This window comes from Myotis daubentonii, chromosome 19 (assembly GCF_963259705.1).
Source record: "Myotis daubentonii chromosome 19, mMyoDau2.1, whole genome shotgun sequence".
Lineage (NCBI taxonomy): Eukaryota > Metazoa > Chordata > Mammalia > Chiroptera > Vespertilionidae > Myotis > Myotis daubentonii.
In genome coordinates, this window is record NC_081858.1 from 13,330,824 (window position 1) to 13,354,687 (window position 23,864).

General features: G+C 54.8%; 4 protein-coding genes across 5 annotated transcripts; 3 read left to right on the forward strand and 1 right to left on the reverse strand.

Annotated features, from left to right (window-relative positions):
• Positions 1–3,140: 3,140 nt before the first annotated feature.
• On the forward strand, positions 3,141–5,032 carry CHCHD10 (coiled-coil-helix-coiled-coil-helix domain containing 10). Its single transcript, XM_059675887.1, has 4 exons — positions 3,141–3,298; positions 3,575–3,794; positions 4,577–4,724; positions 4,826–5,032. The coding sequence occupies exons 1-4, from the start codon at positions 3,258–3,260 to the stop codon at positions 4,843–4,845; spliced, it is 429 nt and encodes a 142-aa protein (XP_059531870.1). The 5' UTR covers positions 3,141–3,257; the 3' UTR covers positions 4,846–5,032.
• C19H22orf15 (chromosome 19 C22orf15 homolog) lies at positions 5,009–8,096 on the reverse strand. The gene is made up of 6 exons (XM_059675886.1): positions 7,798–8,096; positions 6,620–6,706; positions 6,393–6,530; positions 6,104–6,178; positions 5,853–6,021; positions 5,009–5,117 (listed from the first exon to the last, which is right to left on the reverse strand). The coding sequence occupies exons 1-5, from the start codon at positions 7,820–7,822 to the stop codon at positions 5,870–5,872; spliced, it is 477 nt and encodes a 158-aa protein (XP_059531869.1). The 5' UTR covers positions 7,823–8,096; the 3' UTR covers positions 5,009–5,117; positions 5,853–5,869.
• Positions 8,097–10,462: 2,366 nt separating this feature from the next.
• On the forward strand, positions 10,463–12,167 carry VPREB3 (V-set pre-B cell surrogate light chain 3). The gene is made up of 2 exons (XM_059676291.1): positions 10,463–10,734; positions 11,717–12,167. Exons 1-2 carry the CDS (start codon positions 10,524–10,526, stop codon positions 12,031–12,033), a joined length of 528 nt encoding a protein of 175 aa, XP_059532274.1. The 5' UTR covers positions 10,463–10,523; the 3' UTR covers positions 12,034–12,167.
• A 1,218-nt stretch (positions 12,168–13,385) lies between these two features.
• Positions 13,386–23,829, forward strand: ZNF70 (zinc finger protein 70). 2 transcript variants are annotated; one of them, XM_059677111.1, is made up of 2 exons: positions 13,386–13,544; positions 18,164–23,829. In XM_059677111.1, exon 2 carries the CDS (start codon positions 18,243–18,245, stop codon positions 19,587–19,589), a length of 1,347 nt encoding a protein of 448 aa, XP_059533094.1. In that variant the 5' UTR covers positions 13,386–13,544; positions 18,164–18,242; the 3' UTR covers positions 19,590–23,829. The 2 variants fall into 2 exon arrangements, with proteins under 2 accessions (XP_059533094.1, XP_059533095.1); XM_059677112.1 differs by having other exon boundaries at positions 13,401–13,520.
• Positions 23,830–23,864: the final 35 nt, after the last annotated feature.

Consider the following 23,864-nt stretch of genomic DNA (forward strand, 5'->3'; position numbering starts at 1 on the left):
CGCTCCCGGCCGCCGCCCCTTATAGCCTGCGCTCCGCCCCCGCCCCGCCCCCCGCGCCTTTTGTTCTAAACTCCCCGCCGGGACCGCGGCCGCCGGGTTGGGGGAGGTGGAAAGCGAACAGCTGGCCGGGTAGGGGCCTGGGGCCCCGGAGACCCCGGACTCACCAGGGGCGGGCCGAGCCTGTGGTCTGAGGCCTGGTGCTGGGTGACCCCGGCCCGGGGGTCCTGCTCTGGGCCTCAGTTTCCCCCATGTGCGGTGGGGAGTCCGAGAGAAGGCGCCGTCCCCTCCTCCTGGTCCCTACCCCCATCTTCGGAAGGCGCATCCCCAGCTGGTCTCCCTGGTAGGGCCTGGCCTCTGATCTGCCAGCCTACGACAGGTGGTTATACCCATGGGCAAGTCACTCCCCAGAGCCTTGCTGGGAAAAGGAACAGGAAAATGGGTCCCAGGGGAAACTGAGGCATATGGAGACCGGCCGGCCCCCCAGCTTGGGACCCAGACAATTTATATCGATGGGGAAACGAAGGTCCCAAGAGGGAGGGGCCCCACGGGCTTCTCCATATCAGCAGGCAATGGAGTGTGAGCAGGGGTTCCTCTAGCTCAGCGGTTCTCAACCTGTGGGTCGCGACCCCTTTGGGGGGGGTGTCGAAGGACTCATTCACAGGGGTCGCCTAAGACCATCGGAAAACACATATGTAATTATATAGTTTTTGTGATTAATCACTATGCTTTAATTATGTTTAATTTGTAACAAAATACATCCTGCATATCAGATATTTTCATGACGATTCATAACAGTAGCAACATTACAGTTATGAAGCAGCAACGAAAATAATTTTATGGTTGGGGGCCACCACAACAGGAGGAACTGTATTAAAGGGTCGCGGCCTTAGGAAGATTGAGAATCCCTGCTCTAGCTGGTCAGTGGGAGGGAGGGTGCTGGTAGGGGAGAGTGGGGCCCTGGGGGTGGACCAACAGGCTCTTGGGGCTCCTGAGACCTAAAGCAGGGGGTGGTGTCCACACGCTGGAAGGGGTTGGCCAGTCTTACGCTCCCTGTGGTGACCAGGGAGGGCCTTACCATCTCACCAGGCAATCGGCTCCATCACGGGCAACACTGCGGAGCCAGAAAGCAGGCAGTGGCTTTTGTCCTGGTGGGCAGGGTCCTGAGTGTCACAAGGTGAGGCTGTGGGCACCCGGCCTAGGCCTGCGAAGGGAAGGAGGCTGGGAGGGAGCAGAGGACAGTCCAACCCCCGGTCCTGGTCCCAGTCCCTCAGGGAGCCTTCCCAGCTTCCCCAGGAAGGCTCCACAGCGACGCCTAGAGGACGAGGAGATGGCTGACAGCAGTGAGTTTTACTACCTAACCTTTTTGTTTAAAGTGACTCACTTTTAAAAATTGAAATACCTGCTTCAGCCTCCTTCTTAGCAATATGGGTCAAGAAATCATGAATTTGGGGAGATCATTATACATTTCCCTGATATACATGAAAAGATAACTGTTTCAATAAAAACGTTTATTAAGTGGTCTCCAGGGCTGCATGACCGTCCTTTGGGGACCCTGGAGTCCACCATTCATGAGAGCGGAAGTAGCAGCCACCTGCAGGGCAGGCCCAGGGAGGAGGGCCATGGATACAAGCTAACCATGAACTCAGTAAGGTGGGCTGGTCACTGAGGGCTTCCTGCCAGAGGAGGACCCAATAAGCCTAGAAGGATGGGCCAATGTGGCATATTCGAACAGGTGGGCAGGGACTGCATGAGCAAAGGAGTAGAGGCTGGACCAGGACTGGCATGTCTGTGAGGATTAAATGGCCCACCCCTCACATGCTCACCTTGAAGTGGGTGGTCAACCCCACTTAAGAGAGGAGAAAACTGAGGCCCAGGCCCAGACAGAGGTCTGGGGAGGGCCCTGCTCCACAGGCTGGCTGAGAGGTAAGAACACAGTGGTGCATATGACTTGCAGGTATATGGGGTCTAGAAGTAACTGAAAATGCCAGGCATCTTCCCTCCCTCCTCCTCCCAGAGGGGTCTCCTTTCCCCACTTGGATCAACCTTCCTCTCCCCACCCCCCAATGCTTTGGCTCTGGGTGAGTTCATCCTCCTCACAATCCTTGTGTCCCCAGGCCTCAGTTTCCGATCCCAGGGCACAAGGAAGAGTGATGGGTGTGTATGTGTGCAGTAAAGAAGTCAGCTCTGCTGACTTGGCTGGTTTGCTCAGTGGTTAGAGCATCCCAGGTTCAATTCCAGGCAGGGGCACATGGTTTCAGGCTGGATCCCCAGTAGGGGACGAGCAGGAGGCAGCTGATCCATGATTCTCTCTCATCATTGATGTTTCTGTCTCTCTCTCCCTCTCCCTTCCTCTTTGAAATCAATAAATATATATTAAAAGAAAAAGTCAGCTCCTCTCCCCAGGGCAATAATATGACCACTGCAAAGTCACTCAGAAAAGACCATAAAACCTGGAGTCCCCGAGGGGCTGGGAAGCATCCTAAATCCCCACTCCCTGCCCTGTCGTCCCCCCTGCCCCCCCCCCCCCCCCACCAAGGTGGTAAAATCCTGAGGCCACAGGATCCAAACAGGTGCAACCGCCTCTAGACACTCAGCACAGCCTTTGGGATGGGCACGCGGTTGGAATGTCGCTGTCAGCGTCCCGCGTTGCATTCGTGGGGGCAGGGGGTCAGGTGGGTGGAGGGCCACGCAGGGGGCCTCATCGCACCCCAGGTGGTGCTGTCCTAGGCTGCCCAGTGCCTGCAGCGCATTTTGGCCAGGAAGGAGTCGAAGACGGGTTCCGGACGCCCCCTGGCGGGGTTTCTGGATTCGGGTCCCGCCAGGCCTTCCACCGGGCACCTCTTCTCCGCTCTAGTCCGACCCCCAACCCCCGCGCCCGCGCCCCTGAGACCACACAGAAGCCCGCAAACCCTGTCTGATAGGAGGCGGGGAGCACAGCCCGGCTGGCGCCCCGGGCCCCCTCCCAGGTGGGCCTCCACCCGTCGCCTCTCTGCGTCCTCAGCCTCGGAGCACCGGACGGCACCCAACTCTATCCCCTGCGCCCCGCGATCGCCCCGCGAACCCCTCTGCGCTCGGCGACATTGGCTCCTGTCCCCGGGCCCCGGGGAGCGAGGTGCCGCCCCGCCCGCCGGGGGCGTGTCCCCGAGGCCCCGCCCCTTGCGCCGCAGTGACAAGCGGTGTCGCGTCGGTCGCGGGGACAGAATCGCCACCAGCGTTGCGGTCTCTGGTCCGCTCGGCCGAGTCCCACCGCCACGACCATGCCCCGAGGGAGCCGCAGCGTGGCCGCCCGGCCGGCCAGGTGGGAGCGGGACAGGGGCCCCTCGTGGAGGAGGCGGGGGAAGCGCGCGCTCTCCAAGGGCGCCATGCGTGACCTTGGGGACGACTGCGCCATCTTAGCGGGGGTGCGGGGTGGGGTGTGGGGTGGGGGTAAGGGAATGCCACAACCACGTGTCTAAGACGGTGGTCACCCGCCCTCCGGAGGAGGAAAGGGGGGCAGGTCCAGGGGCTGCTGGCCCCTCGGGCCGCTGGCCTGGGGTCCGGCCAGGATTAACCCTGCGATTCCTCCACCCCGCAGCCGCCCTGCCGCACCTGCTGCCCACCCGCCCGCCCACCCTCCGCCCTCGGCCGCCGCGCCGGCTCCCGCCCCGTCGGGCCAGCCGGGCTTGATGGCGCAGATGGCGTCCACGGCCGCTGGGGTCGCCGTGGGCTCGGCTGTAGGGCATGTCATGGGCAGCGCCCTGACGGGAGCCTTCAGCGGGGGGAGCTCAGAGCCCGCCCAGCCTGCGGCTCAGCAGGTGAGCAACGGCCCCGAGAAACCGAGGCCACAGAGCAGGGAGTCCAGCTGGAATGTCCACCGAGTTGTGTCCAGGCATTTCCTGGGATGCCTCAGGCCCTGCCCCACCAGGGTCCTCTTTCTCACTCCGCTGTTGCCCTCCTATCGCTCACAGGCTGGCCCTCCCAGGCCCTCCCCTCAGGCCAAGGTCCCTGGGCTCCCCGGGACAGATGCCAAGCAGCCCTTTAGAGATGGGGAAACTCGTGACTTTAGGGCCCAAGGTCACCTGACGCCAGGAGAAAGGAGGGATGTGGAAATTCCCGAGTCTCCTCGCTCCCCATCCTACGTCAGGCACTGGAGCGGGTGACTCTGGGGCTGCTCCCTGCTGACCTGTCACCCACTGGGCACCCCACCAGCCCTGAGCCACATGCAGATTTCGTGGCAGGGTCAGGGGTCATGGGGATCAGTGTGGCTGAGCCAGGAAATTGCTAGAACTTGTAGGGGTGGGGCTCATCCTCACTGGGCTTTTCCAGTTTCTTCTCCTGCCCCTGCCACCTGCCCCACGTGCCCATGGTGAGGCAGCAGGGAGACGCTGTCTGGCTTCAGCTGAGTGGCTCTGAGAGGGCTTGGGGCTCACCCTGTGTAACAGATGGAGCAGCTGAGTCTGCTGGTCCTGGGTCAGTCAGCCTGCCTGGAGCTTTGGGGCTCAGGCTGGGGTTGTGGGGAGGGGGAGGGGGAGGGGGCACCCACTTCTCATTACCAAGTTTGAGCTGACCTCGCTGCCTCCTGCGCCACCTACCGCAGGCCCCTGCCCGAGCCGCCTCCCAGCCCCTGCAGATGGGGCCCTGCGCCTATGAGATCAAGCAGTTCCTGGACTGCTCCACCACCCAGAGCGACCTGACCCTGTGTGAGGGCTTCAGCGAGGCCCTGAAGCAGTGCAAGTACAACCACGGTGAGCCAGTGGCCCCCACCCCAGGCGGGGGCTGGCAGGGACATCCCCGCTCCCTATACCGTGGGGCTGACCACCGGCCGGGACCACCTCTCCCTCCACAGGTCTGAGCTCCCTGCCCTGAAGAGACCGGGCACCGTGGTGCGGATTGGAGCAGATTTGGGTCCAGCTCTGCACTCAACTCCACCCCTTCACCGACAGCCAGACCAAAACGCCAGAATGTACCCATGTAGTTAGGATTTTTGTGGGTTCCTCACCCCATAGATGACCAGAGACACAAATGTGCAATTAAAAGTTTATCTTAGACCAGAGCCTGCTGTGTGCCGTCTCACTGGCCTGTCTGCCGGGAGCACGGGTGGTTGAAGAGGTGGGGTGGCTGACTCACCAAGCTGCCTCCTGGGTGGGAAGGGAGGAGCCCTAGGGTAATCCCACAGCCTTGAGCCATCAGAGCGGGCAGTGAGGCATTAGCTTAGCAGGTGGCCTAAAAGGCGTCTGGCTCTGGGAGCTGGAATTCCCAGTTGTCTACTCTCCCAGGGATGCCTGCCCCTCCACCTTTCTTGCCTCTGCGCCCACATCAGAGGGGTCCCCAGCAGGCTCACAGCCTGTCTGTGACCTTGCGCCTCTTGCTGATACAACTCAGTAATTCCAGGTTTTGTAAGAGGAATGCTGCTGGGCTGCTGTCTGTCTGGGCCTGATCACACAAGGCAGAGGTCACGGCCATCCCCTTTGGATCTGAGTCTGGCTGGGCCACTGGGTTGGGGTGCGCCTCGTCACGGGCTGCTGGAACAGAGGAGCACAAGTCTATCACAAGCCCTGTCACACGTGCTGTGCTGTTGCCTTCTGGGAATTCGTTTGGCAGCTCTGCCTCGGGCATTTACTGAATGCCAGGCCCGATGCCACGTCTCCTGGGCACGGAGGATGTTCTTGCCCTTGGGTACTTACAGTCCAGGGGGGTGGTGGGTGCCCGCCTCTGGGTACAGTGTGTTCAGTCTTGCAGGCATATGTGTGTAGTGATGGGGGTTGAGTTTGGGGGCCTGTTCACCTCTCTCAGTACATGGGTGTCTGTCTCGTGGGAAAGGGTCCCACTCCTGGGTGTGAATGTCCCCCCAGGTATCCATGTCTCTTCCTTACCTGGCTTCTGGCCCCCGCTAGCGGGGCCTGGACAGCAGGGAGCCCAGCCTTTGGGACCTCGAAGGAGGGCCTCGGTCCTGGTGGCCACGCCGAGAGCCAGTGCGAGTGCCAGTACGTCTCCTCCGGCTGCTGCCCAGGGCGGGTAGGCCCGACAGCCGGCGCAGCGCCTCTGCAAGGCCCAGGAAGCCCTGCCTGTCGGGGCTGGAAGAAGATGCTACCGCCCCACCCCAGGGCTCTGCCATGACACTCACCTGCCAGCTCTGGACACCGGTCATCCAGGTTCTCCAGGAGGGACTCATAGCGAGTGGGGGCCCCGCCCTCCCCATCTGTGGGTGGAGGAGGAATGACTCTTGACTGGCCCCTACTTCTCACTGGCTCAGGCTGGGGTCAGGACAGGTTATTGGATAAAAAGGTCAGGGCTAGGTTTTGGCCAAAGTGGGGAGCTGGGTCGGGCCTTGGGTGGTCTCTGGACGGCTGTCCCCCCTCTTACATTCCAACATAACTGCAGGGGGAGGGGAGCAAGTCGGAGGCCCCACTTACTGATGATCTGCACGAGGACATAGGTCCCACGCTCCTGCAGCAGGGGGCTGCCGGAGGAGGGGGCCTGGGAAGTCCGCTCCTCCAGGTCACTGCCCAGACTCACCAGGTGCCCATCCTCAGCCAGGAGGGCGATGGTTGCTGGGAGGGGAAGGAGGGAGGCAGGGCAGGGCTGGTACCCATGTCTGCAGCCCTGGGCCCCCACCTCACCACCCCTCCTTGCCCCTCACCATCTGGAGGCACCTGCCCCCTCTGCCGTAGGTGGGCAGTGAGAGTCACCAGGCTGCACCACGGGTTCACCAGCTCCCGGCAGCCAGCTGTGGGGGAGGGGCAGAGGTGAGTGAACGGGACCCTCTACTTTCCCCCACTCTGGGCCCCTCTGCCTCTCCCATTTCTCTCTCTTTTTTAAGTGATTTGTTTTATTGAGATAAAATTTACATAATATTAAATCCATCATTTTAACCAAACTACGATTCAGTGGCATTTAGTACATTCACAGAGTTGTACAACCATCACTGCTGTTGTGTGTGTGTTTTTAAACCTCACCTGAGAATATGTCTTATTGATTTTAGAGAGAGGGGAAAGGAGAGAGAAAGAAACAGAAACATCGATATATGAGAGGAACATTGATGGGCTGCCTCCTGCGTGCGCTCAGACTGGAGATCGAACCCGAACAAAGCCTAGGTGTGTGCCCTGACTGGGAATCGAACTGTCAATCATTTGGTGCACGGGACAACGCTCTGACCAACTGAGCCACGCCAGCCAGGGCCAATCTATTTCTAAAATATTTTCACCCCCAAAATAAACAACATGCCCACTAAGCAGTAACTTTTTTTCTTTTTTCAGTTATAGTTTACCTTCAATATTATTTTGGGTTAGTTTCAGGTGTACAGCATGGTGGTTCTCCCGTCTCTTAACCAGAGCAGGGACCAGGACTCTACCCCACCCCCACCCATCTCCGGAGATGCCAGTGATGGGTGCACAACTCATGCCTCCTGCACCAGCCCCCCTCCCACCATGGACTCCCTCCCACCATGGACTCCCTCCCACCAGAGAGCTGGGAATTGGCAACTGTGGCTGGAGCTTCAGGTGCCTGGTGCACCCTGATCTAGAGGACCGCTGACTGAATCAGTAGCCAAGGAATCATCAGTTTAAAAACATCCTCCGTGGCAGCCTGGCAGGTGTTCTAGGAGAGGGGCGGTGTGAGTTTCCTGGTACCCAGCCAGGGTTTTCCCCTCCAGGCACTCACTCCAGGCACTAGCTTTGCTTCCTCACAGAGATTCTTCCCCAAAACCCCCATCCCCTTCCCCACACTGCCTCCCTCCTCTCCACCACCCCCAGGGCAGAGGGAAGCAAGCTGAGTGTACCATCCCCTGACCCATCTGCAGGGACAGGGGACCCCACTTACCTCCAAACATCACCGTGATAAACATGGCTGCGGGGGGAAGCAGACAGATGTGGGGCTTTGGTACCCCGACTTCCAGCTAAGGAAGGGCCTGGGGCTGAGATCTATTCAGGGTTCAGGCCCTGCTGGGAGGTGTAGTGTGTGGGGGTGGATCCGTGGGTGATGGGTAGGTGGGCCCAGGCTGAGGCCCCTACTTGGCCATCCTTGGGGCTGGGCCCCTGCAGTTGTCCAGGCCCTTGGCCTCCTCTTCCTCCCGCTGGCTGGGGCAGAGCAGTGGGAGGAGACGGAGGCCCTCCCAGCTTCCACGCTGGTCTCCATGGCAGTGGGAGCTGCCAAGACCTCCAGGCAGGAAATGCCTTCCCCCCAGTTTCCTGGTAACGGGAGCTGAGGCAGGGCTGTAGCGGGGCCTGGAGCCTCGGTCTCCAGGGATGTCCAGAGACCACATTCTCCTACAAGTAGAAACAGCTCCCAGATTGAAAGTGGGGGAGGTTCCTGGGTGTGGGGCACTGGCCCTGTGAGCTGGCAGCTGGCAGCTGGCCGGGGGCCCTGGCAAAGCATGGGTTCCTCACCGACCTTGCAGACTCCCCTCCAACTCAAAGCCCCCTTCCCTGGGCTCACGCTCTTTCCTCTCCCTCTGTCTTCCTCCTCATTCCCAGTCTCTCCTTTTCTTCTGTCCTGGTTTCTTTTTTCTTCTTTTTTTAAAAGTATCTTGTTATTGATTTCAGAGAGGAAGGAGAGGGAGAGAGAAACAGTAACATCAATGATGAGAGAGAGTCATCGATCAGTTGCCTCCTGCATGCAATCTGGGCATGTGCCTAACCAGGAATCCAACTGACCTGGTTCACGGGTCGACACTCAACCACTGAGCCACACTCGCCAGGTTCCTTTTTTTAAAAAAATTTATTGAGGTAAAATTTACATACAGTAAAATGCACCCTTTTTAGTGTTTTGAGTTTTGACAAATCTCATATAGCCACCACCACAGTCGGGGTACAGAACATCTCCATCACTTCCCACAATTTCTTTACGCCCCTTTGTAGTCGGCTCCAGTCCCTGGCAACCACTGCCTTTTCCAGAAAGTCCTATAAAGGGAATCATACAGCATGGGACCTTCTGAGTCTGGCTTCTTCCACTCAGCATGATGTATATGAGATCCCCCCAGATTGTCCCATGCCCATGTATCAAGAGTTTGTTCTGGGAGAGGGGGACTGGATGAAAGAAGGTGAAGGGATTAGCCAAAGAACAAAGGCATAACCCAGAGACACAGATAACAGTGTGGTGATGGCCAGAGGGAATGGGGGCTGGGGGTGGGTAGAGGTGGGCAAAGGGGGAGGGGAATGGGGACATCTGTAATAGTGTCAACAATAAAAATAAAGTTAAAAATAGTTCCTTCCTTTGAAAAAATATATGATATATAATATATATTACATACACAGTTTGTTGCTTTTTATCACTGAAGGGGGTCCCATTGTCTGGGTGTACCATATTTGTTTGTTTTTAATATATTTTTATTGATTTCAGAGCAGAAGGGAGAGGGAGAGAGAGATAGAAACATCCACGATGACAGAGAATCATTGATGGGCTGCCTCCTGCACACCCCACACTGGGGATGGAGCCTGCAATCCGGGCATGTGCCCTGACCGGGAATCGAACCTTGACCTCCACTATGTACCATGTTTGCTGATCCATTCACCTGCTGTTGTTTTGGGTTGTTTTCAGTTTGGGGCAATTATGAATAAAGCCGGTATAGACATTCACCTACAGGTTTTAGTGTGACTAGAAGTTTTCATTTCTCTAGGATAAATGCCATGAGAGGAAGTTCTGGGTCAGATGATGAGAGTATGCTTAACTTGACAAGAAACTGCCAATATTTTCCAGGCCGGCCGCACCATTTTTCATCATCCCTCTTTCTGTTTGTGGCCGGCCTCTCAGATTTTGACGGCTGGTCCCCTCACCAGCTCTCTCTCTCTCCTCCTCCTGTCTCTCCCGGTCTCATATTTGTCTTTCCTTCTCTCCCCCTGCTTTCTGCCTCTCCCTGGTTCTCTTTCTTTCTCTGTGTTCTCACATGAACAGTTTCTCTGCCTCTCCATCTGCCTTTCTCTGACTTTCTCTCTCTCTCCCTCTCCCTCTCAGGTCATCCTTCTGCCTCTTTCCTTCTCCCTTGTCACCTCCCCTTTCTCTTCTTTGCAGTTCTGTCTCCTGCCCCCTCTCCATGAGCCCCAGCAGACCCCTCCAGCCAGGGTGCCCAACCTTCACCAGCTCCCTTTCCCCAAGGTTTTAGAAATGTCTTGCACCCTCCCCCACCCCATGATTAGGCAGTCAGAGCTCTGGGTGGCCAGGGCCCAGGCAGGAGGAGGACGGATCCTCCTATCCTGGTCAGCCCGCCTCGGAATAAGCATGATCCTCAGGGAGTGAGAACAGGACAGCTGTGAGGATTAAATCCGATGCCTCATTACAGTGCTCAGCAGTAGCCAGTGCTCAGAATCAATACCGTGCAAACAGACAGTGTTTCCCAAACTTATTTAAAGTGCAGGGCACTTTATTCCGGGGACACCACTGTGTCTGGGGACCCGAGTCCTGCAGAACACAGCTCAGGGGTGGCTGCAGCCAGGTTCTGAAGAAATGGCCCAAGTGCCGCGGGGTGTGTCTTCAGTGCACGTGTGGATTTTGGCTCCTGTTCTCAGAAGGCTGGGGCGGGGGGGAGGGTTAGGACTCTCACGTTTGGGGAGATGGGGCCTGGCAGTGGGCCCCAGCCCCTGCCTCCCCCACCAATCACTGGGCTGATTTGCATGCCCTGTTGTGGTCCAGTAGCTTCCCGGGCCCGTGCCCTGAAGCACCTGGGGCACACCACAGAGAACAGCTCCCGCCTGCCTGCCTCACTGCTGCTGGCCATGGCCTGGTGGCGCCTGGCCCTCCTTCTGATTGGAGCCCTCCTGGCAGGTGAGCTCTCCCTGGGCCTGGCTCACCTGGGGGTGGGGTGGGGGACAGCACTGGCTCCAGAAGGCCCCTCCCTGCAAAGAAGCAAGTTGAGATGAGCAGTGGGAGGTCTGGAAGGGGCACTGAGGTGGAGGGGAGAACTGGCTGCAGAGGGGATGGCTGTGCCCTAGACCTGGGGCAAGTCACTTCTCTGGGTGGGCCTCAGTTTCTCCATTTCTGATTGACCAGACCACTAGATTCCCTTTGAACGTTGACTCTTTAGGACCCTGGTCGGCAAACTGTGGCTCGCGAGCCACATGCGGCTCTTGGGCCCCTTGAGTGCGGCTCTTCCACAAAATACCACGTGCGGGCGTGCATGTACAGTGCAATTGAAACTTCGTGGCCCATGCGCAGAAGTCGGTATTTTGTGGAAGAGCCACACTCAAGGGGCCAAGGAGCCGCATGTGGCTCGTGAGCCGCAGTTTGCCGACCACTGCTTTAGGGTCTGAGAAGGGGCTGGAGCTGGTGACCTTTTGAGTTTTTCACAGGAGAAGCTGGTGTGGGCTGATCCCTACCTCACAGGACCTCGGGAACAGCCTAACTCCAAGAAGGCCCTCAGCTCCCAGTTGCCTGAGGCTGAGCTGATGGGTGGTAAAGCCCAGAGCTTCCTGGCGGTGGTTAGTCTGCAACCAGGGTTTGGAAGAGCCAGTGTGACTGAGGGGATAGGGGTCTTCAGGGCAAGGGGTGGGAGTGAGCAATAGAGGCCACCGGTCCCACCGTTTAAACTTTAGGCCTGCAACTGAACACAGATCCTCGGGAACATGGCACTGATGGGGTTTGAGGAGTCACCAACTCAGTACGCCATCCTGTGCCCATCCCATGGCACCAGGCCACCAGCCCTCTAGGAACAGGAGTTGTCTGGTTTGGGAGTCCGACCACGTCTTCATAAGGCAGAAGTGGGAGAACAGGGGCCCAGGCCAGGCCTGAGCAGGTCTGTCTCTTTCAGTCTCCCAGCCAGTACTGACCCAGCCAGATGCACTGCTGGTGTTCCCAGGCCAAGTGGTCCAAATCTCCTGCATGCTCAACCCCCGCCACGCCAACATCGGGGACTACGGCGTGTCCTGGTACCAGCAGCGGGCGGGAAGCGCCCCCCGCTACCTCCTCTACTACCGCTCCAAGGAGGATCACCACCGGTCCCCAGACATCCCGGACCGCTTCTCAGCAGCCACAGACGCGGCCCAAAATGCCTGCATCTTGATCATCAGCCCCGTGCAGCCCGAGGACGATGCAGATTATTACTGCTCTGTTGGTTACATATCCTAGGGGTGGGGTGTGGGGTGAATGCCTCCTGTCTCCCACTTCTGTCTCTGACCTGAGGCCGCTCTCTAACTTTCTCTGTGCCTTGATTTTCCTCCTCTGTAAAATGGGCTAATAATATCCAACATGTCAATACTGGCCATGAGATCTCTGCTGAAAAAGTGACTGTGGTTGGTTGGGGAGGGTGAAGGGGGCCAGGGATTCTGGGGATTGGTGCGTAAGAGGAAGCACCTGAGACCCTTGGGACAGGGCCCGGCCTCTCCCCTGGCCCCAGGGGGTTCAGTCTGGTCGCTTGGCCTTCCTGTGACCCCAAGGAGCTGGAGAAAAAAAAGGAACCAGCCCTGCCACTCCCAGCTCTGCATGGCTGGCTGTGGTCCAGTGCTCACTGGGTGACAACTGGGTTCCCAAGGAACCAGGCTGCTAGGGAGGGGAGGGGCAGTCCCTGCCTACTCCTTGATGGAGCAGGGAGGCAGCTGTGAGTGTGTGCGTGTGTGCGTGTGTGCGTGTGTGCGTGTGTGTGTGTGTGTGTGTGTGTAGGGCACTCAGAGGCACCTGAGGGCCAGCGTGAAGGCGGGTGGGCAGATGGTAGGGGCGGGCTGAGTGGGCAGCATCCCCCCTGCCCCCCCTCAGGAACACGTGCTCTATTGGTCTCCCATGAGAGGGCTGTGCCCCACTCTCCCCAGGGAGGCTCTCCCACAGGCAGGTGTGCCCAGGGGGAAGCATAGGGGGAGGGGCAAGTCTTGCCATCAGAAGCAGAGCTGAGAGTCTGGGAGTCGGGTGCGGGGTAAGAACACATCCCTCTTCCCTCCCGGGTCCCCTAGGAGGCGGCTCATGCCTGGAGGTCATCCCTCAAATGTACTGCGTCCAGAGAGGGTCCAGCCAACACACGCGGCCATCTGCGGGGGGTCCTCCGCGGGCCCTTCTCATTCCCGCCTCTGTGGGGGCTGGGTGGGCAGGCAGAACCAGCAAGGGATGATGAATCCGCAGGGCTCCTGGGCCTATGAGAGCTGATGGGCTCCACTCCGGAATCCCCTTCTCCTCTTGAAGACCCCACACGCCTGGAGGCCCCTGGCGGCCCCCACCCCCAGGGCAAGTGCAGCCGGCCTGCCCCTCCCGGCCTCAGTTTCCTCCCCTGCACGCCTTCCAACGACTGCCCAGCTCTGTTCTCCTCCCAGCCGGACTCACTCTGGGGGCAGCCCAGAGCCACTGCGTCGTCAGACAGGAGAGTCTCTCCCGATCCCTGTCCCGGAGCCCGGAGCCCCGCGGCTGCGCGCCCCGACACCAGGCACGGCGGGACCACCGAGACGCGAGGACCTCCGCGCGGCCTAGAGCAGTCCCGGAAGTGCCCGCGGGAGGGGGGCGGGGCTCCGGCTCTCGGGGCACCGCGGGGCTCCGCGTCAGCAGCAGCCCGGGAGCCAGGCCGGGTCGGCCGCGGGTTGGAGCAGCTCAGGTGCGGCCCCGCCCCGGCCTCCGGCGGCCCCGCCCCGGCCCAGGTGAGCGGCCCCGCCCCTGCCCAGGTGAGTGGCTCCGCGGCAGCCTGTGTGCCCACCTGTCCCTCCGGTGGTCAGGGTGCGAGCGTCTCCATTGGTGGGAAGCATGTCAGGGCGCAGGCGTCGCCGCCCGGCCGGCCGGCGTGTGCCTGTCCGCGGCTGCTCGCTGGCCTCCAGCCAGAAAGCCCCGACCAGACCGAGGGTCTGCCGGGCGTCGGGCCGCGTGGGCTCCCTGGAGGATGGGGTGACGGATGCAGGAGCAGCCGGGGAAGTGGGAAGCATGGGGTTCCATACCTTCGGCTTTTTTTGCTCCAAAAAATGTTTAAAACGTCGTTGGGGACAGATCAAGGATTGCCAACTTTTGAAACAGAGTGGAGAGCGGTTCTCAACCTATGGGTCGCGACCCCTTTGGCGGTCGAACGACCCTTTCACAGGGGTCGCCTAAGACCATCTTGCATATCAGATATTTACATGACGATTCATCACAGTAGCAACATGACAGTTATGAAGTAGCCACGAAAATAATTTTATGGTTGGGTCACAACATGAGGAACTGTATTTAAAGGGCCAGAAGGTTGAGAACCACTGCTTCAGGTGTAGGTGGGACAGAGCGGGAATGGAAAATTGCTAAAGAGGAAACCTTGGGAACACCAGGATTTAGCAGGTGGGTGGAAGAAGAGTTGCAATACGCAGAAGGAGGCATCCCAGGCTATGAAAATTGGGGGGGGGGGATCTTTCAGAAACCAAGGGAATAAGGTAGGAATAAGGAGTGGGGTGATTTGTCCAGCCAGCTCAAAGCCTTGAGGCGTCCGGGTAGGCAAGGTGGGCTTAGTGAAGGGATGAGCCCATATTGTCACATCTTTAGTTTTTCAAGAGAAGGCCAGAGAACCACTGAGTTTTCCGTGTTGGCGGCTAAGTCACACAAAAAGGAAAAGCCCAGCTCGTTTGAGAGCCAGACAAAACGTGTCTGTGGCAGGATCCCCAGGCTGCCAATTTGCATCCTCTGAAATGAAGGGTTTTGAGAAGGAGGTATTGGTGAGCAGTGCCAGAAGGGGTGGGGAAGGGCACGGAGAAGAGAGGACCGGCAGCCAGGAGGTCATTGGCTGCTGGAGCCGCGTGCTGAGGTCCCAGCTGAAATTGGAAACGCGAAATCTGTCTCGCTGCCATACGCAGTCGTATGATTTTCCTTGGCAGCATTTAACATTTTCTGAGGGATTGGCAGAGGAGGAGTTAGTGGCCGGTTGCAGCAGGGCAAGGAAATGAGGAATGTGGTGCTGGTCAGAGAGTTAGCTGAAGTGATGTCTATAGTGAGACCCACTATAGAAGGAGGGGATCTAAGCTAGAAGGGAGTGGGTAGAACTAGAAGAGGAGAACGAAGTGAAAATGGGGAAATATTAGCCCTGGCCGGTTTGACTCAGTGGATAGAGCATCAGCCTGCAGACCGAAGGGTCCTGGGTTTGATTCTGGTCAAGGGCACTTGCCTGGGTTGCAAGCTCGATCTCCAGTAGGGGGCATGCGAGAGGCAGCCAATCAGTGATTCTCATCATTGATGTCTCTCTCTCTCCATTCCTCTCTGAAATCAATAAAAATTAAAAAATAAAAGATAGGGAGCTATTAGACTCGGTGAGGTTGAGTGAGAGAACTGGAAGGATTGGAGATTATGGTATCTGAAGAGGAGGGTAAGAGGGGGTGAAATGAGCAAAGACAATTCATTAAAGTGTCTGAAATTCATTAAGAAGATATTTCCAAATAGAAATGGGCTCCATCGTGGCTATTCTGACTAATATGTATATTTTGATTCCGTTACTCTCTAAGCTTCAAGGTAAGGATAATAATAGTAGTACCTTTGTATAGAGTTGTGAAGATTAGGTGAGAAACACTTGTAAAGGTCTGGTAGTGCCTAGCAGGAGCAGACACTCAGTAAACATGAGCTGTTATCCTTATGATAGCTGGGAGTTTCCCTTTAGCTGCACAGAAGTTTCTGAAGGGTCCTGAGAGGCTCCCCCGGGCCACCACAGGGGCTGAGGGGCTAAGGTGGGGTGTGTGTTCCAGTTTCCTTCTTTGTTCCTGCAGAAACACCCTCCTCCAACTGGAGCAGTCATGCTTTTGTCTGTTTATTTGTTTATATCTCCCAGAGAATTGATTTTTTTTTTTTATAAAGAGTTCAAGTGAGCCCTAACTGGTTTGGCTTAGTGGATAGAGTGTCGGCCTGCAGACTCAAGGGTCCCAGGTTTGATTCCGGTCAAGGGCATGTACCTGGGTTGCGGGCACATCCCCAGTAGGGAGTGTGCAGGAGGCAGCTGATCGATGTTTCTCTCTCATCGATGTTTCTAACTCTCTATCCCTCTCCCTTCCTCTCTGTCAAAAATCAATAAAATATATATATATATAAAAAAAAGAGTTCAAGTGTGACAATCAGTTCTAGCACAAAACCAGATGGCTTTTCCTCCATTCGGTTGTGTATAATTCAGCAAATGTAGGTGTAGAGATTGTCCTGTTGTGCTGGGGCTTGGGGTTCCAAAATGAAGGAGCCCACGACTTGCCCTGAAGGAGCTCACAGGTAGTGGTGGGGAGAGTCCTGTCAACCCATGTGTGCCATCCAGGGGGTGCGTGCACCAAGCTCCGTGGGTCACGGAGGGGCGTGCCTGAGATAGTCAATCTGAGGGTGAGAGAAGAGGGGACGTCTGGACTGAGCCTGGGAGGATGAGCCAGTGACAGTCTGAGAAAGGGGAGGGACCTGGCAGGCAGAAGCAGCAGCAGCACAAATTAAACGGAAGGTTAGGGGTGTGTGGAAGGAGGGGCAGGAGATGGGCTGAAAGGGCCATGCACGAGGGCCTGGTGAGTGAGTTGCGCTGTCACAGGCTCCTAAGAAGAGAAGTGACACGATCGGGCCTGTATTGGGGTATCTCACACTGGTGTCAATGCAGGAATGGACCCGAGGGAGGAACAGAAGTTGGAGATAGGCAGCCATTTGGGAGGTGAGTGTTGAAATGATCTCGGGGATTTGCACTGCGGCCTGAGCTCCGGAATCGCAGCAAAGACAGAGAGGCAGAGGCAGACCCCTTCAATAAAGCCTCAGGAAACGGAAGGACAGGCCATGCAGGTGAGAGAGGAAGAAGGTGGAGGCGGACTCCTGGAGTTGTGGCTGGGGCACCACAAGTAAGAAAGTGCACGCTCTTTCTCAACAAATCCCCATTCCCAACACCCTCCAGCAGGTGGAGTATTGTGCCTTTTCCATGTGGCTCCACTTCCTGATCTAACCCACCTTTCTGAATGTCCTCAGAGAGTCTAGACCAGTGATGGCGAACCTATGACACACGAACTCATTTTTTTGGTTGATTTTTCTTTGTTAAATGGCATTTAAATATATAAAACTAGGGGCCTGGTGCACGAAATTCGTGCACTGGGTGTGTGTGGCGGGGAGTGTCCCTCAGCCCAGCCTGCCCCCTCTCACATACTGGGAGCCCTCAGGCATTGACCCCCATCACCCTCCAATCGCAGGATCGGCCCCTTGCCCAGGCCTGACGCCTCTGGCCTAGGCGTCCAGCCCGGGCAGCGGGGACCCTCAGCTGCAGCGGCCCCACGATCGTGGGCTTCGCTTTAGGCCCAGGCAAGGGACCCCTAGCTCCTGGGACTGCCAGCTTCGACCGTGCCCAGCTCCCATCGCTGGCTCCACCCCTACTTCCTGCTATCACTGGCCAGGGCGGAAAAGGCACCTGATTCCCCGATCATGGCTGGGGGGCAGGGCAAAGGCGGCCCCAGGGCCGCCTTTGCCCTGCCCCCCAGCTCTTAGCTCCCCCCTGGGTTTCCGATCACTGTCAGTGGCAGGGGGCTTCTTCCTGCTTTCCCTTTCGCCTCCCTGCATTGTGCCTACATATGCAAATTAACCGCCATCTTGTTGGCAGTTAACTGCCAATCTTAGTTGGCAGTTAATTTGCATATAGCCCTGATTAGCCAATGAAAAGGGTAGCTCGTACGCCAATTACCATTTTTCTCTTTTATTAGTGTTGATAAATACCAAAAATATAAGTCTTTGTTTTACTATGGTTGCAAATATCAAAAAATTTCTATATGTGACACGGCATCAGAGTTAAGTTAGGGTTTTTCAAAATGCTGACACGCTGAGCTCAAAAGGTTCGCCATCACTGGTCTAGACACTATGGTGTGGTGTTTGATTCTCTAATTTCTCTGTCTTGTTTGCAGTTGTTTCTGACAAATCAAACTTCTGTCTAACCCAATGGGGATCAAAGCAAAGGGCAAGATTGTGACATTTTGTTTTGTTTTGTTTTGTTAATCCTCACCTGAGGATATTTTTTCATTGATTTTTTTTGGGGGGGGGGGGAGAGCGAGAGCGAGAGCGAGAGAGAGAGAGAGATGTGAGAGAGACACATTGGTTGGTTACCTCCTGCAAGTGCCCCAACTGGGTTGGGGATCAAGCCTGCAACCCAGGTATGTGCCCTTGACCTGGAATCCAACCCAAGATCCTTCAATGTATGCGCTGTCACTCTAACCACTGAGCACACTGGCCAGGGCCAAGATTGTATCTTATACTTATTTTGTTATCGCTACCATTGATTCTGGCACAGGAAGAAGGCACGTGCTAGGTGCTTGACTTGTCTGCTTGACGATGTCCCTTTTCCTTTTAGATTGTAAGAACAGTAAGTGTGTCCCAAAGAAAAACATCTTTCAAGAAATACAGTCATTGGGGCTGATACTAGATCCACAATGGAGGTTCCCCCGGCATCCAAGCTTGGTGAGACCTTTGTGTTTGAAGATGGGTTAGAGATGCAGCAAGAACTTTTCCCAGAGGAGGACCTAGGGGACGCATTTCTTCAGGAAAGAGGTTTAGAGCAAATGGCTGTTATCTATAAGGAGATCCCTCTTGGGGAGCCAAACGAGGAACATGATGATTACGAGGGGAATTTCAGTCTGTGCTCAAGCCCTGTTCAGCATCAGAGTATTCCCCAAGTCAACAAACCCCAGGATGATGACATATTTGGCCAAACCTTCCTCCAGAAATCAGACCTTAGTGTGTGTCAGTTAATCCATGATGGAGAAGAACCCAGCAAACATGACTATGAGCTAGTGGGCAGGGGGGACTCGGGACCTAATGAGCCTCACAGAACTGCGCAACCACCAAAACCCTATGCGTGTCGGGAATGTGGGAAGGCCTTCAGCCAGAGCTCGCACCTTCTTAGGCACCTGGTGATCCACACTGGGGAGAAGCCCTACGAGTGCTGTGAGTGTGGGAAGGCCTTCAGCCAGAGCTCGCACCTCCTCAGACATCAGATAATCCACACCGGGGAGAAGCCCTACGAGTGCCCAGAATGTGGAAAAGCCTTTCGCCAGAGCTCAGCCCTCACACAACATCAGAAAACCCACACTGGGAAGAGACCCTATGAATGTAGGGAATGCGGGAAAGATTTCAGTCGGAGCTCCAGTCTGAGAAAACATGAGAGAATTCATACTGGAGAAAAACCTTATCAGTGTAAGGAATGTGGGAAATCCTTCAACCAGAGTTCAGGCCTGAGCCAGCATCGGAAAATCCACACCCTAAAGAAACCTCACCAATGCGATCTCTGCGGAAAGGCCTTCTGTCACAGGTCCCACCTCATTCGGCACCAGAGGATTCACACTGGGAAGAAACCGTACAAATGTGAAGAGTGTGGGAAGGCCTTCAGCCAGAGCTCCAACCTCATTGAGCATCGGAAGACCCACACCGGTGAGAAACCCTACAAATGCCACAAGTGTGGGAAAGCCTTCAGCCAGAGTTCCTCCCTCATTGAGCACCAGCGGATTCACACTGGGGAGAAGCCTTATGAGTGCGGCCAGTGCGGGAAGGCCTTCTGCCACAGCTCCGCACTGATTCAGCACCAGAGAATCCACACCGGGAAGAAACCCTACGCGTGCAATGAGTGTGGCAAAGCCTTCCGGCACAGGTCGGCCCTTATCGAACATTATAAAACCCACACCAGAGAGAAACCCTACGAGTGTAACAAGTGCGGCAAGTCCTTCAGGGGGAGCTCACACCTTATTCGGCATCAGAAAATCCATGCTGGGGAGAAGCTCTAGAAGGAGGAGCTCACACCAAAGCTTGAAAGCCTTTCCCAGATGGAGCCCACGCCCAGTCACTTTATCTGCAAAGCTCCATCCGCCTGCCCCAGAACAGAGGTGGACCTGGGTGCTCCTGAGCACCGCACCAGCTGCACGGGCCCCTCTTGGCCAGGCGATCAGCAGGTTTTCTGAGCACAAGGGAGGATGGGGGGATAGAAAGCTGCCAGAATGGCTGAGCACCTGAAAAGAGAGTGGGCCTTCGATTTTCTCATTCTCACATTTGACTTCCAAGCCTGTAAGGTTCAGTTCTGCCCTCTATTCCAGAATACAGAAAAGAAATGACTGTAAGAGAAAGTTGAGTTAAACCCACGAGAATGTCAGGTGAGAACTCTAACATCAGGCTATAGTTTGGCACTTTCAGTAGAAGTAACCATTCTCACAGTCCAAATTAGCTGAAGAAAAATGAATCCAAAAAGTAGATACCTCAGCCACAAAATGGAATTTTCTGCCTGGTTTGGGTACTTGTAGGTGCAACCCGAACAGGTTACAGAACAAAGGGAGTGTCTGGAAGGATTAGGTTTGGGACTGGGAGGGAGGGTGCAAGTCCCTGGTGTGGTCCCTTAACCCTATTCTGTGTTAGAGTGAGGGGGGTCTCTTTCAAGGAGAGTAGAGGTTTGGTCCTGCAGGCCAGAGGGCATTTGATGCCCAGCTCTGACTCAGCCCAGGCCCACGGCACCAGTGCCCTCCAGGAGGGGCCCTCCACCAGACCCAGGGCTCCTAAAACCACAGCGTGCCTTGGACATCAGCAGGGCCCGTTTCTGGTCTGGCAGCTATGCAGCCTCTCCACCTTCCAGTGCAGGCGCGGGCGGGGCGGGGGGATGTTGGAAGCAGGGTGATTCAATCAGAGATCTGGGTGCAAGTCTCAGGTCCATCCCTCCCACCTATGTGTCCTTGAGGAAGCCCCAAGGCTCAGTTTTCCTACCCGTGACATGGCGATAGTGGGATCTGGCCCCACACTCTGAGGATTGGTGCAAGCCTCCCATTCAGAATGAGAGCACATATGAAAGTGCTTTGACAACTAGGGATTGAGTGTGGATACCCAGAGTGACCTCTGCCCTGCCCCAGAAACACTGTCCCTGGAACCTGGAGAAGCATCCCCATCTGCTTCCTGAAATGGCAGAGCTTGCAGCAGGCCCTCATTAAAGCAGGCTTCCCCATACTCCCTCAGGCTTGTACCCTGGGCCGGGGTGCCCTGTGTTTATCTTACAGATGTTTCCCGGAAGCCATCCTGAGCCTCCCTGTGGTGTTCAGTCCATGTCCCTGTACTGCTCTCTGTTCTCCCCCCCTGCCAACTGGTGTTCATCTGGGACCAATTCAGTGGGCATCCCCAGAGGTGGGGCTCAGTGGCGTGTTTTTAAAGCTGCCAGGTGGTTATAATGTCCCAGCATGCATCCAGGCCGTGAGCCCTGTGCTGGGCACCCATGTCACCCCACATCTCCCAAATGACAGGCCTGCTTGCCCTGACTGAGCAGAGCTTGAAGGTGGCCCAGGAACCACACACTGACAGGTCTGGCTAGTTGGTCATTGTTTGTCCCAGGCCCTCAGGCCTTCGTGTGCCCATGGGGATCTAGTACTGGCATTCCCCTCAGGTTTCTCTGCTAGTGTGGGAGGAGGCGGGCTGAGCTATTTTGAAGTTTTTCAAACGTTTATGGCTGGAATCCCATGACCCTATCATGGTAAAGCTGGTTATTTCAGCCAATCAGAAGCTCAGCTTGGCAGATATGTGCAGTTTTGATGAATAAAATGGGAGAGCCGCCCTGGCTAGTTTTCTCAGTGGTTAGAGAGCCAGTCCTCAGACTAACGGGTCACAAGTTCAGTTCTGGTCAAGGGCACATATCTCCACTGTAGGCTCAATCTCTGGCCCCAGTCAGGGTGCATCCATGTGTCTCTCTCACATCGATGTTTCCCTCTCTGTGTCTCTCACCCTCCCTTCCACACTCTCTAAAAATCAATGGGAAAAAAATATTCTCGGGTGAGGATTAACCAAAAAAAAAAAAATGGGAGAGCCATAGTTGTTACTGAGTAAGTGGGGCTTGGTAGCCAGAGATTTTAAAAGGATTGGTCTGATGGTCTGGGAAGATCACTTCTGTCAAGTCCCGCTCTTTGCTATGTGAAACATTTAACCAGCACCCCAGGCTCCCCCAGCACCTGCTGTACCACAGCTGGACTGGTCAGGGGGTGCTGGGCATCGTCAGGACCAGCAGTGAGGAGAGAATGCTGACACCTGCTCGGTGCGGGTGACAGCAGCCACCAACTCCCACCAGGTCTACCTCCTGCACCCCCTCATTCTGTGCCTATCAGGCGGTCATCAGTTTCCTTCCCACCCTCAGTGTCTCCCTCCACACCCTGTGCACCCCAACCAAATTGATTTTTTTAAAGCATCACTTTGCACATGTCACCACTCTCCTTAAAACCAACCTTTGGGGGTATTTCTGCACATAACCCCCCATTTCAGCCAATCTGCTTCACCCCGTCTAAACAAGCCACATGGAGCTCATGCCAGCCTCTGTCCTCAGCTCACCCCCAGCCTCTCTCAACTGATTTCATACTGTTCTCACGTTTTGAAATATGCACTTTCTCCCCCTGTGCCCCCTGCAGCCCGTCTCCTTTCTTCCTTTTGACAATTTATGTAACAGGATTAAAACCCCTTTCTGAAGGGTTGACAGGTACTCAAATAACCATGGTTAAGACCAGGTACTTTTCATTTTTGGAAGTGTAAGTAAAACTAGCTCTCTGTTCAATGTATTTCATGGTTTGACTGTGTATTTAAATTCCTTCCATTTTAGTTTGGGTCTCCGTGTAAGGTTATAAGGGATTGCCCTGGTAACGGTTTAATCGTCCTTGAATTTAGTTGTTTTTGTTGTCTTGTGTTTTTCCCTCACGGCAGAGGTTGAGTGTTGTATAGCTCCCACTCGTGATTTTGTTTACTAGTTGAATTGTTGTGTCAAAGTATATGTATTCTGGTGGGTGGGTTGTTTGTTTTTAGCTTAACACTTCATGTTTCTAAGTTTAATTATTAGTTAAGCGTATATATCTATATTTTTATTGATTTTAGAGAGGAAGGGAGAGAAACATCGATCGGCTGCCTTCTGCACGTGCCCTGACCGTGGATAGACCCCTCAACCTGGCTCTGTGCCCTGACTGGGAATCCGAATCGAACCTGCAGCCTTGTGGTGCATGGGATGATGCTCCAACCAACTGAGCCACACAGGCCAGGGCATTAGTTAATCATATTTTTACTATTTCTAGTAAATGTAGGTAATTTAGTCTGATTTTTTTTTAATAGTTCGAGCTTTTTCTCTACTCCATAAGTTTAACATGTGGTATTTCTTGTTATTATATTATTACTTCCCTTTTGGCCCAAGTGTTATTATTACTTTTTTATATTTCCAAGTGATGAATGCTTAAGTCATTATTGTTATTTCTTACTTTATTGTGGTTTCAACATTTCAAAGTGTCCATAGAATTTCTTTGGGCCTGAATATATTATCAGTTTTTATTAAGCATTTGTGTACTCGTAAGAAATGTGTTTTTACTCCATCAGTTCTATTTGTTAGCTCAGTTTTTAAACTATTTTATACAAATTAATATTTTCTCTAATTTTGTTTTCTTCAGAGTTCTGAACCTGGGGTCCATGGACTGCCTAGGGGTCTTTTGGCACACGGGGGTTTTAAAAGGTGTGGACCTCTAGGGACTGAACAAAGCTGTGTGGACGTGCGTATGAGTGAATTGTTCTGGGTCTGTAGCATTCTCCTTATTTTGGAAGTGCGGACTCTGTGGCCCCAAAATAGTTAAGAACACTCATTTACCTGATCTAATTGTAGTCTGATTTTGTGTTTTTTTCTTTATGTAGTTTCTGTTCCTTTTTTATGTGTGTTGGTATGTTAGTCATGCAATCATCTCAACTCTTTTTGGAGAAATAGACAGGGTATAAGTTGTCAATAAGTAAGTACCATGGTGTTTGGGATATATATACACACTTAATAGTGATATATTGGAAAACTGTGCCTTTTAGTGCCCTATTTGCCTCTTCATGCTTCTAGCTTAAACTTCTCTTTTCCAAATATTATAATTCCTTTGCTTTTCTTGCATTTGCATTTGCATGGGAGTTTATTTAGCTCAGCATTTTAATTTTTAAATGTGTGTATATATTTTGCTATATATCTGTAACTTATAAACACCAAATTCTTGGATTTGATTTTCTGATTCTTTCTGTAATTCTTTTCCTTCTTG